We start from the raw sequence: 19,530 nt of genomic DNA, 5'->3' as shown, positions 1-19,530 counted from the left end.
GACTGTTACTTTTTTTACTACTGTATTATCCCGCCTATAGTATATTCATATTTATATATTTATCATGCTCATAGTGTATTCATCGTTCTCATACAATACCTGTTAATACTGTACTATTCCATATATATTTCTTACTGTACATATCTTATTTATTTACATTCCACTTTAAATATGCACAATATTTTTTTGCACTTCTGGTTAGATGCTAAACTGCATTTCGTTGTATAAGTGCTTGTACTGGGCAATGACAATGAAGTTGAATCTAATCTAATCTAATCTAATCTAATATTCCAATCTGTTGTGAACAAGTGTTGTTTTGAGAACGTCATTTCTGTTTCGTGAGATGAGCCAAAGCGATGGAGAAAAACTGTGAAAGAGAAGTTGACAACACACGCAATCAGCTGACGGAGTTGCACCATAGGGGGCGTGTCGTAATGCGGGAGGGAGGCGAGGCTGTTACGATGACACGTGAACCTCTCCGCGGTGACGCTGCTGCTGCTTATACCGCCTCACGTGTCCAGACCAACCTGCAGCTCCACCAGCGGATCAGACTCACACACACCATCCGGGAGGAAGCTTCACCTTCAGGACAACCGCGTCCCTTCTTCTCCGGTACCGTCTCCTCCGTTACAGCCTGTATCTACTGTATCCACAGCCCGGGTGAGGATGGGGGGCGGAGAGGGTTAGCTTTAGCTCGCTAGCCGGTGCTGCCATCAAGGAAGCGAAGCCCTGCTGTGTGGTTAGCGATGATCTTATAATCTGCACTCTTTGATCGTGTTTTGATTTTGAACATTCGTCCACCAGCTAAAACGTGTCTGTGACTATCACATGGTTCTGGAAGGGGGGGCTGCTGGGGCTGACTAGCATCTGGCAAACAGGAGATGGTGCTGAATTCTTAATTTAGCTCCTGGCTGTGGTGTTAGTGGTGGTGGTGGGTGTGGATGGAGGCAGAGCCCCACCGACCTATCATGTCCCACCAGGAGCACAGGTCCAATGTCCTTGAATTTGTCCAGGCCCTGGGACTCTGTGTATTTATTCACTGTGCCAGGTTATGTATTATCCCCCCGTGTTATCTTATGTCCATGCTTTCCAGGATATGTCTCAGCTGTTGCATTTTGAAAAAACGTCCAGGACACTTCAGAAGAATCGGGTGTCATCATGACATGGGAGGAGCCTTAGGAGTCAGTGTTAAAACATTTGGAACTAAACGTGTACAATCTGGTCCCAGTGAAGGAAAACTCCTGCTGGGATTGTGACCAAATAGAAAAGACTGGAGCTCCACAGTGGAGCTGCCACTCTGCTGTGGTTTTCTCTTTTGTTGGGCCCAGACAAAGCAAAAGTCTGTCAGTGAATGTGGGGCGAAAAAAAAAGAAAAGACGCTTGGTTCAGCAGACCCGCAAAGCCCCGTGTGCTCTGTGGAATCAGCTGTGTATTCGATTATCAGGGCCCGGAATTTGTAGATTTCACTGACGCCTTTTGGTAACAGCACCGCAGCTGATAAGGGAAACAGGATTTACATGTTTATCGAGGAGGGAGGGCTGTGAATAGTTCCACAGAGCACAAACAAAATTGACAGGAACTGAGCAATTTGTAAATCTATCAAACCAGCAAATACAACAAAGGTAAAAATTATCACAGAGAGGAGCAAGTGACACCAGAGATAAAATTTAGGAAGTTAAAAGGCAAATCAATTCTGGTTCTGACCTTAATAAGTAAAATGATAAAATAAATATCTAAATTAGAAGTTTTAAAACGTATACACCTGCCAAACAGACAGTCGGTCATAGAAATGGACAGTTAATACTATCAAGGATAAAAAAAGACAATAACCTGCATATGTTATGGTCTTTGTAAACTATGAAAACTAAACTGAATTCTTTTCTTTTTCCTCACAGCTCCATACAATCATGAAGGGAATGATTCTTCAGCTCAGCCGCAGCCTGGGCCGCGCCGCCCCCGTCTGCCGCAGCAGCGTCTACTCGGGTACGCGTCCCGCCTCCAGCGCCAGCTCCAAACAGAGGGCCGAACGCCAGCTGACTCCAGAGGAGATCTACGCCCGCGAGGACAAGCACGGGGCACACAACTACCACCCCCTGCCCGTGGCCTTAGAGCGAGGGGAGGGTGAGTTCAACAACAGATGCTCACAGATGTTTTTGACCTATAATCTCCGGTCGTTTCCCCTCAAAATATTATTCATCTATTTCAAATTATCGAGAGACTTCTCACGAGCTTTTGTGTTTTTCCGGACTTCAGGCGTCCACGTGTGGGACGTGGAGGGCAACCGTTATTATGACTTCCTGAGTGCTTACAGCGCCGTCAACCAGGGGCACTGCCACCCGAAGATCATAGCGGCGCTCAACGCCCAGGCCTCCAAACTCACCCTGACCTCCAGAGCTTTCTACAACGACGTGCTCGGGTCCTACGAGGAGTACATCACCAACATGTTCGGCTACGACAAAGTTTTACCCATGAACACAGGTGAGGAAAAGAGCCCCGGAGCATTTATCGATAGGTTTCCTGTGTAGGCTCATGTTGACGTTTGTTTTTTCTACCCATGTGATGAGTTAGGTGTTGAAGGTGGAGAGACAGCCTGCAAGCTCGCCCGCAAGTGGGCCTACAATGTGAAGGGCGTTCCCAAGAACAAGGCCAAAATCATTTTTGCCGGTAAGTTAATATGGGATTTGAATCCTACTGTTTGGAAGATCAACTTATCCCTGTGACCTGATTGGTGACTATGTAAATTAGCCGTGAGCGCTAACATTTTATCAATACCACAATGAGACTAACCAGCAGTCCCAGCATAAAGATTGACTCCGATAACAATATGACAAATCTGCTCTTTTCTTCCCACTTGTTGATCAGATGGGAATTTCTGGGGCCGCACCATGGCCGCCATCTCCAGCTCCACGGACCCCAGCAGCTACGAAGGTTTCGGCCCCTACATGCCAGGGTTTGAGCTCATCCCATTCAATGACATACCTGCACTGGAGGTACATGTTTAGATCCTGCTACACACAAACACACACACACACACACACAATACAAATGGGGAGTAAACACTGTGTATGCTATTTTCAGTTGTTTGAAACTGGTTTCTCTGGAGTGATGCAATTAGTCGCTATGTTCAGCCCAGCTGTCAAAATAAGTACCTACTTTTTGTTCGACCTGTCAATCAAGGCCTCAAGCGCCTTTAGACAGTAACATAATACACCGGTATACAGGATGTATTTTGCAGCAAAAGTGGCATCATACTTAGTCTGTGGTAATGTGCTTGGCAGACGAATGCAACTTGCAGGAACTCAATGTGCTGCCAAATTATTTCTTATTTCGTGTTTTCCCCCCCGCCCCTGACGAGAACAACCTGGAGGTAAAACTAAATATACATCAGATGCATTTGAAATGAAGGAAAGTTGTTGTAGTACTTGTAGTTGAAGCTGTATCTTAATTCGACATTATAATCCTCCTGTTTTCCAAAACGATGTATCTTTCCTAATCTCCTCTATAACCAGCTGTTGACTGAAGTTGTCACGGCTGCTTTTTTAACGGTCAGCCGCTGCTTTTCTTTGTAAACACATGAACCTAATGATTGACAGAACAAAAAAAAAGAATGTCTTTATTGACAGAGGTTATCTGGGACACAGATTAAAATATCTGACCCTTTTTCCCCTCTTTTTTTATTCCAGAAAGCCTTCCAAGACCCACATGTGGCAGCTTTCATGGTGGAGCCCATCCAGGGCGAGGCCGGGGTGGTGGTGCCCGACCAGGGCTACCTGACCAAAGTCAGAGAACTTTGCACCAAATACAACGTAGGTCCAGACGCTGGTATTCACTGTGTGTGGCCAGTTGTGTCAATCACACAGTCGCTACTGCAGAATTTGTGTTTTTGTTCACAGCTCGTCTTCTGCTCCCTCTATTTCAACATGAGATACTTGTTTTGCGTTCATCACGTGTTAGAAACATCAACACGCCCCCTCGCCTGTGGATGTTTTACCAGGGGGCTGGTAGGCAAAGTTCTAGAAAATGTCCAGAGCAAATGACTTGGACATTTGCATTCTCACAAACAGCCTCTCTGTAACCTTTACAGGTAAAAGTCCAGCCCTTAGTGCATGCTTGAAAGCAGCTTTACCATATTTTTTAAAAATTAATAGTAAACCAGTATATTTTTGCACTATCTTCTCTATCTGACCAATTCATTTATGCTGCATGAAGCTTCCTGGGTTTTTTGATGAATTTGATGTTGACTTCCAACAGCCCGCAGGCATCCGAGCAGTGAATAACAAATACTGGAGAGTGCTAATGCTTCTCAAGCCGCTTGGGAGGACGGTTGAATGAAACCAAACTGAAACACAAAGTGGATACTAATGTGTTATTTGGCAACACAACAACAGCTTTAATTCATCAAGGTGCTTCCTGGGAAATCGCTGCATTACACCAAAAAGCTAGAGGCAACATTTTCTTAAGCCATAAGCCAGACATGCCCTGGAGCCAAAGTCTAGAGAAGTGGGTCTGGGAGTTTACCCACAGTCTTCACACAGGCCGAGGCAGGAAGTGACATATTATTTTCCTTACGGAGATCACGTGATCATGTTTACAACACCTGAGTCCGTCGTTATGGCACCGCTTTTTCCCCGGGATAAATTCGTCTTCTTTCTTCTCGCGCAAGAAAGTCTGCAGATAATCCGGAGGCTCCCACTTAGACATTTGTGTTCCGACCTACACCTATGGAGATGGATGAATGTCTGAATGCAGCTTTTCTAGTTTAGGTGGAGAACAAGTATTTCCTGTATACACAGCTGCCTAACCTCTGTGTCCTCTGTGTCTTGTCCAGGTGTTGTGGATCGCTGATGAGGTGCAGACCGGCCTGGCCCGTACCGGCCGGCGGCTGGCCGTGGACCACGAGGAGGTCCGTCCAGACCTGGTGATTCTGGGCAAAGCTCTCTCGGGAGGAGTTTACCCTGTGAGTTTGTTGTTGCTCAGTCACACTTCAGATCACATTACAGTTTGGCCATGTATGTCCACTAACCTTGGCATGAACCTGAATCTGTGTGTCAGGTATCCGCTGTGCTGTGCGATGATGAGGTAATGCTGACCATCAAACCCGGGGAACACGGCTCCACTTACGGAGGCAACCCTGTGGCCTGTCAGGTGGCCATCGCAGCACTGGAGGTCAGTGTTTTCTTGTTTACCTACCCTTTAACAAATCGTCACTTGTTCCCCCCCCCCCCCTCGTTCTAAAGTGACTTAATGTTAGGTGTAATAAAACGTTTTTTTTAATGTAAAAATTCTTATATGCAGGTGATGGAGGAGGAGAAGCTGGCAGAGAACTCTCAGAAAATGGGAGAGCTGCTGCGGAGCGAGTTGAGGAAACTGCCCAGAGACGTAGTGACAGAAGTCCGAGGAAAAGGTCTCCTCAACGCTATCGTCATCAAAGAGACTAAAGGTCAGTTTCAGCCCTTAACCGGATATTTTAGATGTAGTATTCTTTCGTTTACATTGAATCAGTGGAACAAAATATCATAGGAGCCAAGCCCTAAAATCAAAAAGTGAGACCGATCATTAGTTCTTTATAGAATTTATTTGCATCTTGCTTTCACTTAACGGAGATCTACATGTATTTAACCCCCCCCCCTCAGACTACGATGCCTGGAAGGTGTGCTTACGTCTCCGCGACAACGGACTGCTGGCCAAGCCCACCCACGGCGACATCATCCGCTTTGCTCCTCCCCTCGTCATCAAGGAGCACGAGCTGCAAGAGTGTGTGGAGGTCATCCAGAAAACCATCTTGTCCTTCTAAGCCTCGGTTTGGTAACAAAGAAAAGCATCCTTCATATCGACGATCCACATTAGCTGCAGCTGTGACTTGAGGAGAAGTCACCGATTTCTTAGGTGTTTCTTAGTTCTCGTTGTTTTCTTCAAAGACGAAGGCTCTTTGAAGGACGTTACTGTAGATATACAGTATAAAGAGACTGTGTGTGGAGTGGGCTTCTGTGAGGATACAATGGCACTTTAGAAAAATGTTTTCCTTTAGAGCGCCTCGAGAAAGACTGCAACACATCGGTGGTTTTTCTGAAATGTTCTTAATTTGTTTTTAACACCTAATTCATCTAAAGTTAGCTTTTCACTGGTAATGTAAATAATGCAGCGAGTCTTGAATGAAATCATTATTTTATTAAAAAAGGACAAGCGTTTTTTTACCAGTGAAATAAAGTGTAAAGACACAGAGACATTATTTTAACTTTATCATCAAAGGCACAAAATTGAATCCCGCTTTTGTGTAGAACTTTAGTGTTACACAGAAGGAAGTCCAACTGTCACTCACATGAAAACCCTGACTGCAGTACAGTCATACAGACAACAGGTCACACTTGTATTAGCTAGTCTGCTGCCTGCTAACACTCACCTTGTTACCTAAACTTCTGGGTTTAATCAAAATCCCAATAGCAGACATTCACAAACAGATTAAAAAAAGCCTTGAAATGTGAATTTACTCTCCAGATTCCAGGTCTTGAATGATTTCATAAACTTTCCATGTCCGTAAAAACCATGCCGGCATTTTAATTTAAAATCGTATATTTTTAATTTAACCTAAGTTATGACTGTTAAACTTTCCGGGAGCTGTTACTATTGAACTTCTTTTGCTCCACAATTTTGTGGCGTTTTATTTTATTTCTGCGAGGAAATGTGTTGTGTGAGGCTACCGGACGTTAGGGAGGACCTGTGCTTCTTGCTAAGTGCTCAACAGACTGATGAATGTTTTAACTGTCGCGAAACAATCATTTGCAAAGACTGTATAACACTTCACCTTGTTACAAAACTCGTTCCTTAAATAAACGACTGCTGTCTCGTCTTGTCTTGTCCGGCTGTTAGTGGTTAAACTGTTGCCCAACGAGAACAGAATGTTCTTTGAGTCTGAATGTCCTCCTCGTGTCTGCGTGGGTTTTTTCTGTCTCCCTCCCACAGTCTAAAAACATGCAGATAAGGTCAGCTGGAAACTTAGAGTCAACCGTTGGTGTGAATGTTTGTCTCTGAATGTCAGCTGTGCCAAAAGTTGACGACCTGTCCAGGATGAACCCCACCTGGGACTAGCTCCACCTTATGGAGGATGGAAGTCTGTGTCACCACAAGGCAAAGCACACAGATTATTTTCACATTGTCCAATACTGTCTGTGCACCTAGTCCAGTATTATGCAATGATATATATGTGACACTAGATGGTGCTGTGCCGTCATTGAATCTTTACAATTAAGAGTAGTTGGATGAAGTAGTGAAAACAAACAGGTTAAAAGCCTTTTTAGGTAACAGGAGGAAATGTGGTGATGTTACCGTCACACTGATGATCAATTTCCAGATTTTGTCACAGATCTTGGTGGAACTGCAGAGCACGTGTGACGAGGCACAAACTGAATGATCCGATGAAACCAGTCCCAATTGTGCTGAGCAGCAGGACACTGGCACACTTACAGATGTTTGATATATTCGTACCAGTCATTCCCAAGAGAAACAAAAGACTGTATCCACATCTAATTTCTTATTTAACAATATAAGCAACAGTAGGTTTCAGAATTAATACAAAAAAACAGGCCTGACACATGTTATCAGTTCAAATATCACCACCGATACATGTGTATGTATAACATATGTAGATTTAATTAAAGAACTAGAACGCGTTGCATAAACAATATTTTTAGAAATTTGAAATGAATGTGAAATTGGGGACTTGCTGGCAAACTCTCCCACTCAGTCTGTGGGATCAGCAGAGCCTGACAAGCTCTCATTAGTCAGCAGTCATTAACACACCACAGGGTCCCCACTCCTCTCACTGCTTATTTAAAACCAGGGAAGTTGTTTAGGAAAGACTCCAGCTACATATTGCAGGACGTTATGGATCAATAAAATTCACTCTAATTAGTTTAGTGCTTTGCACTTTTACAGGTACACTTCAGGCCAACTGCACTTAGAATACTTTCTACTGAGGGTGTTTTTGGCACTATTATCTAATTTATTATTTATTACTTGGATGTACACAAACTCCCACTGTCTGATTTCCTGCTCAATTAACAGCAGGAGTTACATTTATGCTGCTGAGTAAAGCTATGTGAAGCATTTTTATGCATGTTTTCATCTATACAGCGGCTATAAGCGGGATAATAATACATTTTTAGGATGCAGATGTCTTTTTAATGTATTTTGACAATGTGACCTTGCAGAGGATCGTTACCTGAATCTGCAGCTCCTGTCGACTTTAATGTGCGTTTAAGCTTTTAAAGCTTAGTTGATTTAGTGATTGACTAATTAAAACTAGACAGCAGCTAAAGAGACACATCTCTCAGCCTTAAAAAGACTGAAGAGAGTGTATGCTGTACTTAAAAACACCAAGTGGCCAGAAACGCAACCGTGTGCTGACAAGTTTTCCATATTTTCAAGGTTTAATGTGCCGAGGAGTTTAAGTTCTTGTCTCCTGTCTATTTGTTTGTTGGTTTGTTTGTTTGTCAGCAGGATTAGTGAGGATCTACTGAACGGATTTCCACAAAACTTGGAACTTAGCACACATAGAGCTGGTTTCATAAGGGGTAGTTTGGGTTATACGGTCTGCTATTGTCAAATTGGAGTGAAAAGGTAAGTTTCTGAACTGCTTTATACTACAAAGTAGAATAACGTAAATAATTTAATACTTTTTCCAATACTGGCTATAAGCTCTAATCTTCCCTGACCTTCAGTCCACTTCCTAATGATCAGATTACTGTAGATAACTATAGGACTTGTAGTTCAGGGGCACGTCAACCCAGGATGTAGGACAGGTCATTATTTTCATATGAAGCGGAGCAGAGAGCAGCGAGTTCGGAGTTTGCTTGTGAAATATGAGTGGAATTCGGCCTGGCAGGAGAAATGAGGAATATCACCGGGTGACACCGTGCAATACGCTTGTGTCCCGCCTCGGCTTTGATCCTGCGCTGTGTGGAGACCTGCATCCCGAGCCGCCATGATAGGGGGGAAGGCATGATGTATTCCACAAATGAGCTCCAGTTTTGGCAGGGGAGTGACAGGCCACAGGCTCTGAGAGGATCTGGGAACACCGAGGTCCAGGCTCCAGCAGGGCTTTTGACAGCCTCGGCCAAAACCCAGAGACGCTCCTGTAAAGCTACTTGAATTTCCCCACCACGTGCTCGGTGCCAACACTCAGCCTGGCCTATTCGAGCATGTGGCGTGAGGCCGGCTTCAAAGACCGACGTGTGCTCCACCACAAGTCCACGGACCAGGGAGGTCAAGAGGGACTCATGCAGAGTGGATAGCTGCTCTCGCTCCTCTCTCTCTCTCAGCTCTTTGTTCCTCACCTCCTCTTTTGTCTTCCCTCTTTTCTTTCTCCTTCTCAGACTCATGTTTTTTTAAAACTCTGTTATCTTTCCCTTGTCTCTTCTCTCGTCATGCCCCTTTGTCTCTCTCTCTCTCTCTCCGCCAGCCCATTTGTATTCACCCCTAACATAATGGTGAAATCAGATTGCGGTGCTTTGCAAGGATGTTATCAAAGGGCCGTGGCTGAAATATAATTCAGGTAAAGTTGCCGTTAAGAAGAGGATGAATTATAAAGCTCTGTATCCATTAAATATGTGGAAATAAGGTGTCGGCCTGAGAATTATGACGGATTCCGCGCTGGGCAGCTATAAGCTATTCATTTTTTTTTCGGGGCCAGGAATAAATCAGAGAAAATGTGGGGCTCGCCTGCCAGTGTTCATATTAACGGGCCTTTTGCATTAAGTTTATGACATCTGAGTGCACGGATGAGATAAATGTGCATCTTAAAGGGCAAATGACACATAATCCTTAAAGAGTTATGTGCACTGACCATTTCCCCCCTCCTCCTGGAGCCACCTCCAGCTCCCACCATGCAGAGGGGTTATTACGTATCGATCAAGAGCAGCAAGGTTCTCAGAAGGACGAGCTCCTCCCTGCACATCTGAGGCCCCACTTGGGACATGAGACACTCACGCCATTGGTTTTAGTCATCACACCCTCACTTGGTTCATCTCTGGGCTGCAGGCCTGCGTGCAAACCTTTAGAAAGGCAAAGAGGACACGGTCTCGGCTTTAGAATTTGCAGAACACACATGATTTTCCTTGTTCTTAAAACATCACCGATGTCATGTACAAAAAAGGGACACTGCAAATGATAAAGAAAAAAATCTCCCAAAATTGTATTTATGTCGGCTCTTGTCGCCAAAAAGCGCTCAAATTTTTTTGCTTTTCCAATTTGACATCGTCTTCGGCATCCTCTGCGTGGATGGCTCCTCTTTTCCATCCTCCTTTGTGACATTTTCATTTTTGGATCCATCAATATATATATATATCTACTGGAAAATGTCAGTATCAGTGTTTTAGCTTTAAAACGTTATTCAAGTGAAGTTACTTCAAAAACAAGCAAAGTATTTCCCCCCATCTTTAAATTAATGGCATTTTGTATGTAATTTCCAGCCTCCCACACATTTCATTTAAGCAAAGGCCAATAATAAACAGCGTCTTCACACTGCAGTGATCATGCAGGAAATTAGATGAATCACATTGAAGAGTATCTGATGCATTACGTGTCTGTGTGCTTCTCTGGCCCCCGTGGTACTGAATGTAAAAAGTCTGGCTGTGACTCCACTTTATGCAGGAGGAGGATGACTCATGTTTCTGTTGCTCATGTCTCTGGACATCCTCTCTTCACTTTGTGTTAGAAAACAACAACTCAATTACAAACGTGTTTAATTGCATTATGCGCTGCCGGGAGCATAGCCCTGCGTGTTCTTGACTCGAAAGACATGATGAGTTTCAATGGACTTCCACTGGTTCCAGTTTTGTGTCGGTGTAATGAATGAGGAGAGGTTCACAGTGGAGGAAAGTGATGGTTAAAACCAAGACCCTGGGTGGTGAGAGTCTATTTCCAGGTTGTGATTCACTGAATTGGCTTTTAAAATTTATGTGAGCCCATGATATCAGCATTTCCCAAAAAATATACAGAAAAATTGTGTGGCACATTATGAGGTTTCTCCTGCCCTCAAATGGCCAAAAAATTGAAAACAAAATCAGTAACCTCATCTTTAAATCTGATTTAATCATTTAAAACTAATATTATATCAACTTCATCATGTCAGATTCATGCAATTTATTCCTAAAGTTGATATTTCAGTAGGTTTCGTGTGCAGCTTCTCCTCCAGTAGGAGGTACAAGGCCCACATGTGGCAGCCACAACACTGCGACCACAGGGAAACGAGCCCATGCCACCGCTTGCGGCCATAAAATACGCCTTCGGGTATTCGGAGGCTACATAGGCCGCAGACAGCAGCAGACAGCAGCAGTCAGCAGGGCTTGGCCTTTTTTCGCCGCCCTCTTCGCTATTCAGGTCAACGAAAGTGGCTGGTGGCAAGTCGTCTAACACACAAACTGATGCTCCGTAAGGACCTGGCTTTACGCTACAGACCCACTAGACAGCTGCAGACAAAGCCTCAGTGTTTACGAAGTTCATGGCTGAGGCTCGGGAAGAGGAGGAGGAAGCAGGAAGCAGGAGGAGGGCAAGTGGGAGGGATGCAGGTCTCAGCTTCCAGTGGCCGAGGAAGAAAAATGACCATGGGACCGCAGTGGTGCCCACAGGAATTCAAGTGTCAGGGTTAGAAAACATGGAGCGGCCATCCTGCACATCAGTTTGTGTGACAAAGGCGACCCTGTAAGATACCTGGAGGAATGAGAGGAAGAAAATGGAGGTGAGGAGGTGAAGGATAAATCGGCCTTGTACATACGGCGCTTGCTCCTTTCAACAATGGGATGGGATGTGCCGGGCAGTGTGTGTGCAGCTCAGATCCAAAGAGGTTAATCACAAGAAAAATCCATCTCTGTGCACGGAGGCAGAGACAGGAGGAGTCGTCCGAGGGAGCGACCCGGAGCATCCCACTCGGGCCGGGCAGGCTGCCACAGAAGCTCTCAGTGTCATAAAGGATAAATCACGGCACTGAACATCGCCGCGGAGTTTGGCAAACACGAAATGTGACTTTTGAACTTCAGCAGCTTTTGTGAAAACGTCTTTCACAGAGCAAGGCCGTCGAGAGGTACATCAACGCACACAGCCGGCTGTTGACGCCAACACGGTGCAACACGGTGTAAAAGAAGCTGCCCTCGGCTGAAGGACGGGAAGAGCTCTCCTCTCTCATCATCCGGCTGCGGTGAAATGAATCAGCAATGTTGTTCCTGTTTGAAGTCTGGGCTAATTAATTACTAATGAGGGATGTCATATTTCATTAGATAAACCCAGTCACTAAAGAGAGGTGGGATTAATGACTGTGGATTGTGGAGATTTATTCCAACCGCCAAGGAGGTTGTGTTTGTTTGTCTCGTTAGTTAGAAGCATTAAAACAAAAACTAGTGGACAGATCACAATGAAACCTGGTGGACGGATGCAGCGCGAGTCAAAGATGAACTGAAAGTGGTGCGGATCTGAATCAGGAGCCGAAACTAGGATTTTTTTTTTTTTTTATCTTAAGATTTGGCTTTTTTGACAAATTTCCCAGGCAATAATTCATCAGGCAAAAAACCTGGCACCCTGAGTGTGTGAATTTGATTTGGCTTCATTGAGTTTGAGGGGATTGTTGGGCCTTGGTGGTGGGATGTGCTCTTGCCGTTTCCAAAATTGACTTTTTTAATTACCTTTCTCAAACTGCAACCAATTAAACACACTAGTAGATATCACTTCCCTAAACATGCCTTGTTTTGTTCACCGAAACCCATTTGTTCTCATCACCACCTTAGCACAGGTAATTATTAATGACATTATCTATATAGCTGCATGGCTGCTGTTGACATGCTGGAACAATACCAGGCAATATTTTTCTCGAGAGTTTTCTGTCTGTGTGGGAAACGAGCAGCGACACCGGCAGAAGAGACGGAAGCACAATCAGAGAGTGACGCTTCAATTAAAAGATACACGCCATTTTTTGGAGAAAAAAAAGAAGCAATCCCCTATGACGCGTGGTAGGTAGGAGGAAACACACGCTGAAAAGATTACTACAAGAGCAGTCGACACGCAAATGACAACCGAGCCTCCTCCGACAAAAACGTGTGACATTCCTGACATACGTGCGAGTAAATGTGTGGGACTCCATTTAAAGGCTGTTGCCTCCGTTCACACTGTTGAGGATATTCCATCTTTTAAAAAAAATACAATTCTTTAACTTGCAGTTGTGGCTCATGTGAGTGGTTCTGCAGAGCTCTGCTGCTTCCTGGAAGTGTGCACAGTCCTGCTAATGCTGCACATGCAGACCTCATCGGGTGTTCGCAGCCCACAGGCCGTCCACTGGGAAGATTTAAAGCGTCCTCCCTCGCCCCCCCCCGTCCCACAGCTCCCTGCCCAGAGGCCATAAGCGCTCCAGGCCCCGGTGCAACAGGACGACAGCACAATATCTTTCGAGTAGCCTGGGGAAGGGAATACCCACAATGCAACGTGCTGACGTCTTCTGGGTTTTGAAGCGACCCTTTCCCGTTTTAATTAGAACTTACCCTCAGTGGTGGAATCCACAAGCGCTGATTTTCTCAGAAGAACGACGGAGGGAATTACATTTTTTAGACGTCTGGGTCACATAAAAAACTAATTTCAAAATTCGTATTCGAGCAGTTCCCTCTCCACAACTTGAATACGGCCGTTGTTAGAAAAAGGTTATTTGCAGATATTGAGTCTTCACCTCTTATAAAAATGAAGCCTCTCTCTCCCTCAGACTCCCTCGATGCTTCTCCGCTGGAACTGGCTGGAAACACGGCTCGCTCAAAATCACTGATCTTTTTGTTAACTGCGGATTTAATGGGGTGATTAGGTCTACTCTGCTCCTTTTCAAAGTATACATCCATCCTCCTGAAAGTGTTGACATTGCAATAACCCTCGCTTTCGGCGTGGCTCCTCCTAATGGCCGCTTGCTCACCAGCGAAACGCCAAACAAACACAGCCTCCACATTTTCAGACACCGTTTTTTTTTTATGAAATCCATAAATTCTGCGTATTTATGATTGGGCCGCCCCGGAGCTCGTAATGAGAGTAATGAAAAGGTCTGCCTAGCAACCACTTTGACCTGCAGACCAAAGGAAAACATACAGTGAGGTCCTGGTTAAGCCGCGGGTGATGTCACGCCAAGGTTTTGGTTCTCTCCGTGTGCGTTGGTCTTACGTAAGTCTCAATGAAAATGTCTCACCGAAGACATAAAACCGTTGACGGCACAAGGACAGATCTGTGCCTGTTTGTTTGCAGAAGCATTCCTGAGGCAGAGACAGCCGGCGGGGACGGCGTTAGAGGAGAACCCCCCCCCCCCCCCCCCCCCACACCTGGAGATTGACGGCGCTGGCTGTTTGCTGAAACACTTACAGCTCCATCAATCAATAGTTTCTATATTAAAAATTGATCCGATGCCTTCTCTGCAGTCCCACTAAGCAGAGGCCTTTAGCCTCTTTTAGCTGGATGAGTCCGGTTGGGTCAACAAAGCGTGTCGCTCTCGCATAAAGAGGCCGTAGTTTGCATCCTGTCACGTACTAATATTGGTTTATTTTCCGCAGGAGATCGATCTTTCTCCTCACCTTATCGAAGTAGATTTACTTCCACCGACCTAAACAGACCATAACCATTGAAGTGTCGGATCAGAAAGGCGTTTGATATATTGTTTAATCAAATGGGTTGTTCTGTCTTGAGGGCTTGGAACACCAGGGAATTCTAGAGCGATCAGACGTCTGTGGAAATTTGAAGTGTTTTGATTTCTGTCGGGAAAAACAAAGAGAACCTTTTCCTGAGGGGGTTTTATTCTCCCTTGTGAATGCACACAAGCAAAATGGATCTGGAAATAAGAAAAAGAACTAACTAGAATGGAACTCAGTGGAGCGCTTACCTCCGCCAAGGCCCAACGGTCCCTTCAATTCAATCCAGCCTTGTAGCTGAGGGCACATTCTGTTTCTCAGCTACACACTGATGGCTACAGGTTTCTAACTCCTACATTTAAATAAATCCTGTCTTACATCCTATATATAAATCCACTAGATTCAGATACATTGAAATGAAGTTATACATCTAACCAGAGAGTGAAATAAGAATTGAAGGTGCTGATGAGGCAACAAACGATTGTAGTGAGGGAAAAGATTTGAAACTAGGAAACAGATTACTACTTATTAGCAAAAAAACTGGGGAGAGACACAAAGCCTTGCATTTTACATCAGCTTAGTAAATTTATGTTTATACAGATTTTGTATTTGTATTGGCATGAAATCGATACCATTTTTTTGGATCAAAAGGGAGGAAGCGTGTGATTACAAAGGAATTGTTGAGCAATCAGACATCTGTGAATATTAAGTGTTTTGATTTCTTTTGGAAGGAACAAATCTTAAGCCGGGATCTGGAGGAAAATAAGAAAAAGAACAGTGTCTGATAAAAAGCAGACACCCAACAGGAAAACACATTTACATCCATCAAATCCAGATTGTTATTTGGATCCGTAATAGATTGCCAACCCTAAATATTTTTGAATTTGTAAAGCAGGATTCACACTTAATTCTCAGACAAATCCTGGATGCACTCCTTGATCCGAATCCACGCAAAAATGCAGTGGGTTCTTTCCTGACCCATTTCCTTCCAATAACATAAATCCTCCGCCCATCAAACAAGTCTGGCAGTCAAATTTTACACCAATAAACCGGGTCACAAATTTTCGCCAGGCACCTTTATCCAAATCTCAGACCTCAGCAGAGTAATATGCAGCCAGCCACCTCAGACACAGAATCCTACATTGTTGCATTCCGGCCAATCACCTCTCTAACACACAGTTCAGTGGCTCGACTCCGCAGACAGGGAGGCTCTGTAATGTTTCATAATCAAGCGTACCCATCCGAGCGTGGAGAGCAGCTGGACTGGGCTGATATTAGTATGCCCCTGGTGTGGCTCGGTGACAGAAGCTGGTGCCCGCTCGCCCTGCCTCTCTCTCCCAGCCATTGCATCGGTGTCAGATGGAGAATTTTATGTGACAGAGGGTGGAATGAAATGTGCCGGGCGCTCTCCAGCCAACCTAGATTGGCTTTTCTAACGTTTACTGTTTTGAGATAACTGATGGTCGGGGTGCACATCGGTCAAAGCCGGCGCACGCTGGAGCAGGACAGCTCTGAGATCTGATTTGTGGGAAGCCCTGACACCAAACTGTAGCAGAGGTTGACATCGAGGGGCGAACAGAGATTTCCAATATAAATGTGTGCAGTTCAGATTTTAAATCAAGGGCCTGACAGGGAGTTTGCGCTGCCGGGCGAGCCTCGCTGCCACCTGACAGATTGTGATCAAATCAGGTTTGGCATTTGGAGCGCTGTACCTGGAACAGCTGTCTCTCCCCTCCACCATGACAGATGCTGCAATTAGTGATAGTGACGACTGCCAACTGCTGACATGGCTTGGTATCAGCCACCTACCTTCACTCCGCTTGTGGCTGTTTTTAGAGGGAATCATTAGCTTATCTCGATAACCATGTCCCCAGCAGAGAGAAGCCAATCACAGAGGCAGCGCGGCCTCAGACAGGTGTTCTCGCCCAGCGGCTGACGGTTTGTCACTATTGTCGATTTTCAGAGCCGGACTCAGACACTTTAGCCAGGGCTGGTACGAATGCACACAGTACCACAGCAATGGGAAATACTACCATTACTATTGACTGACAGAATAAGAGGAAAGGTATATATCTATATTTATAAATATAGATATATAGCATATATATATAAAAGAAAGAGTCTGTGTGTATTTGTGTGTGTGTGTGTTAGAGAGAAATTCCCTGATTCACTCTCATTTTATAACACTTATCATTTCTGTCCTCTAATTTCTTTGTATGGTTTAGTAGCAGATAGGTAAAAATACAATCTTTGTTTTCTGTTTCCTGATTTCAAACGTCCACATGACCAAATGTTTTACCTAAATCCTTATTGAAGCTGTATTGTTGACAATGAAAAGCACCCGGTTACATACCTTTTTCATTTTGATGCAGTGATGTAGAGGAAAAGTCAGAAAAGAAAGTTAAGACCAAAAGACGACGGATGAACATAACACTTTCTACAAGAACGTCTTGAAGCCAAATGAACTGCGGTTGAATTTGCATTTAAATCTCCTGCCAGAAACTATTCAGCCGAGGATATCACAATTGTGAGGGAAGCGTGCTTGCATTTCTAAAATGTTTTATAAAGTTACCTCAGAAACATTCATTTCAATATAATCCACATTTCATTGGATTCAAAACTAAGCTACAACTTATATTATGGTGCATGGATGATAGAATACATTTACTAATATCTCAATTCAAAAGGTTCAGTGGACTAATTTCAACTAAATCTGTTTTGTGAAAACTTCCTCACAAACTTGCAGATTCACCAACATCAGCTATTTTCTACTTATAAAAACCACACAACAGTTTAAATAGTATAATTTAAACAGACCATTTAACAACATGGTGTAACAGTCTAATTGTGATTTATTGTTGTGAATATTATGGCAAAAGTCCAGGGAAACTCGATCGTGTGGATTTAGGAACAAACCCATGATTGTGTCTCACAGAGCTGCACTTTCAGGCTGGCACTCTGACTGGGAGCACATTCCAAGAGCTGGGGGGCAAAAAACCCTACAGTGGATATCCTTCTTTTCACCACCTCTCTCCTTGTCCATCTATTAATGGTGAATTCATTGGTTGCCAAGTCTGGGCCCGACCTCCAGAGAGATAACAGGTAATGTTACCCACCCTGACATTTCCCCAGTTAAATGTAGTCTCTGGAATTCAAGCTACATTTCTTCAGACACAAAGACTCTCCAGAAAATCCACTTTTTCCTCCTCGTCTGTATCGATTTAATGCCGAGACAAGAGTGGAGAAGCCGGGGATGGAGGAGGGAAACACCATCACAGACACAGGGCTTTCTAAAAAATAGAAAAAGAAGCTTTCAACGTGTTAGGCTGGGATTTTTCGGTGACAGAAAATAAATGGGCTGCATTTACAGAGGCTTTCCACCAACATGATATGTGTGGTTGCGATATTGAGAGAGAAACTGAATGATAGAGAAAGGATGGGGTCAATGCCTGCTGTGATGGTCATTTGTCTGTTATCATGAGTAATATAAAGGAACCATGAATTGGAGTTTTGTCCTTCACTCAAACAGAGGAGCATCTTTCACATCTACCCATGTAACTACTGAGAGTTGTACATGGCCTTGTCTTTGTGAACCAACACGTCTAGTCAGACTGACGCTTATCTCTCTTCTTCCAAAAACGACAGGAATTGAAGAAATGCATTTTCCAGGTCCTTGGAAGTCCTTGAGAAATGAAAGGTGCTGAGCTTGTGTGGGCGGCAGTGGTGCGACATCCAACCCTGGTGAGGGAGGTGGACCGTGGAGGACCCTTGCACTTATGGAGGATGTGAAAGATTGGACAATACTGTGTGCTGAGACTAAGAGCCATGCTGCTGCTGGGTCCATCAGGCAACTGATATTCTCCCTTGTAGACACCATGGATGCATACATGTTTGTACTTGGAGGAAATGTTCTTTACATGTGGAGTAGATGGGTCCCTACATGAGCATCTGTGCAAGAAGTAGAAGAAGAAATGCTGTTGCCTTTGCATTCTTCTAAAGATGAACTGTAAAGGTGAGGTTAGCACCAGTGTCCATTTGGACCCGGCAAATTGAAGCCTCACGTACAACCCCCCCGATGACAAACCCTTGGGTGCTCATCAATGTGGAAAGTGTAACACTGACTATAGACTGACAACTTGTCAAAGATCACATCTATCTTTGTCTACAATCTTCCCCGGCCTCCCTGTCCTCCAAAATCGATTTGCACTTTTCAGATCCAACCTCTCACAGTGAGGATTTCTATCTGCTACTCTTATCCATCATGGAAGTAATCCACTGGAGACATCTGCCAACAATCCAATCATCCCACAGTAATGGTTAATATGCTGAAGGGTTAGATACTGAGCTCTGGGAGTTAATGGTGTGATTCAGAATGTAAAGCTGATTAAATTATTTCACTAATATGATGCGTTTCCTGAGCAGAGATCTGAAACCGAATAAATAAGGGGAGATACCTGACTTCACTAGGCTCAACGTTTCAAGAATCTAAATCTAAACTGACTTCAAAAACAACTTGGACTTGATTTAGATTAGACTTGGACTAGTCTGTAATTACACAACTCTGAGAAAGGTAAACTTTTCTCAAAGGACTCGAAGTTGGACTCACCTTAAATATAAAAACTAACTCTGGGCCAAAGGATACAAAGGTTGTGTACATCAGCCGATGGATCTACTAATATAACTTGGGCTCGTCTCAAATAATTAGAGCGTTAATTTAGACTTTTCTTACTTCTCACTTCGACTTGTCTCGACTGATTCAAAACCTTTTCTGGGCCACGGTATATTCACACCGTCTCCATCTCCATCGTGGTCTGCCTGTGGATTTATTTACTTCTCTTCACAGTCCCAGATTCTCTGAAGAGAGCTGCTAACAAGAGAAGCAACTGGAAAAACA

General features: G+C 44.2%; 1 protein-coding gene across 3 annotated transcripts; it reads left to right on the top strand.

Moving 5' to 3' along the window:
• Nucleotides 1-456: 456 nt before the first annotated feature.
• oat (ornithine aminotransferase) lies at nt 457-6,847 on the top strand. 3 transcript variants are annotated; one of them, XM_053413763.1, is made up of 10 exons: nt 457-612; nt 1,896-2,121; nt 2,254-2,478; nt 2,569-2,664; nt 2,863-2,990; nt 3,684-3,806; nt 4,829-4,957; nt 5,053-5,166; nt 5,296-5,440; nt 5,634-6,847. In XM_053413763.1, the coding sequence occupies exons 2-10, from the start codon at nt 1,908-1,910 to the stop codon at nt 5,792-5,794; spliced, it is 1,335 nt and encodes a 444-aa protein (XP_053269738.1). In that variant the 5' UTR covers nt 457-612; nt 1,896-1,907; the 3' UTR covers nt 5,795-6,847. The 3 variants fall into 3 exon arrangements, with proteins under 3 accessions (XP_053269738.1, XP_053269740.1, XP_053269739.1); XM_053413765.1 differs by having other exon boundaries at nt 469-660; XM_053413764.1 differs by lacking the exon at nt 457-612 and adding an exon at nt 697-1,622.
• Nucleotides 6,848-19,530: the final 12,683 nt, after the last annotated feature.

The sequence above is a fragment of the Pleuronectes platessa genome, chromosome 21 (assembly GCF_947347685.1).
Source record: "Pleuronectes platessa chromosome 21, fPlePla1.1, whole genome shotgun sequence".
In the NCBI taxonomy this organism is placed as follows: Eukaryota; Metazoa; Chordata; class Actinopteri; order Pleuronectiformes; family Pleuronectidae; genus Pleuronectes; species Pleuronectes platessa.
The sequence above is the reverse complement of the archived record's forward strand: the minus strand, read 5'-3'. Positions and strand labels throughout refer to the sequence as shown.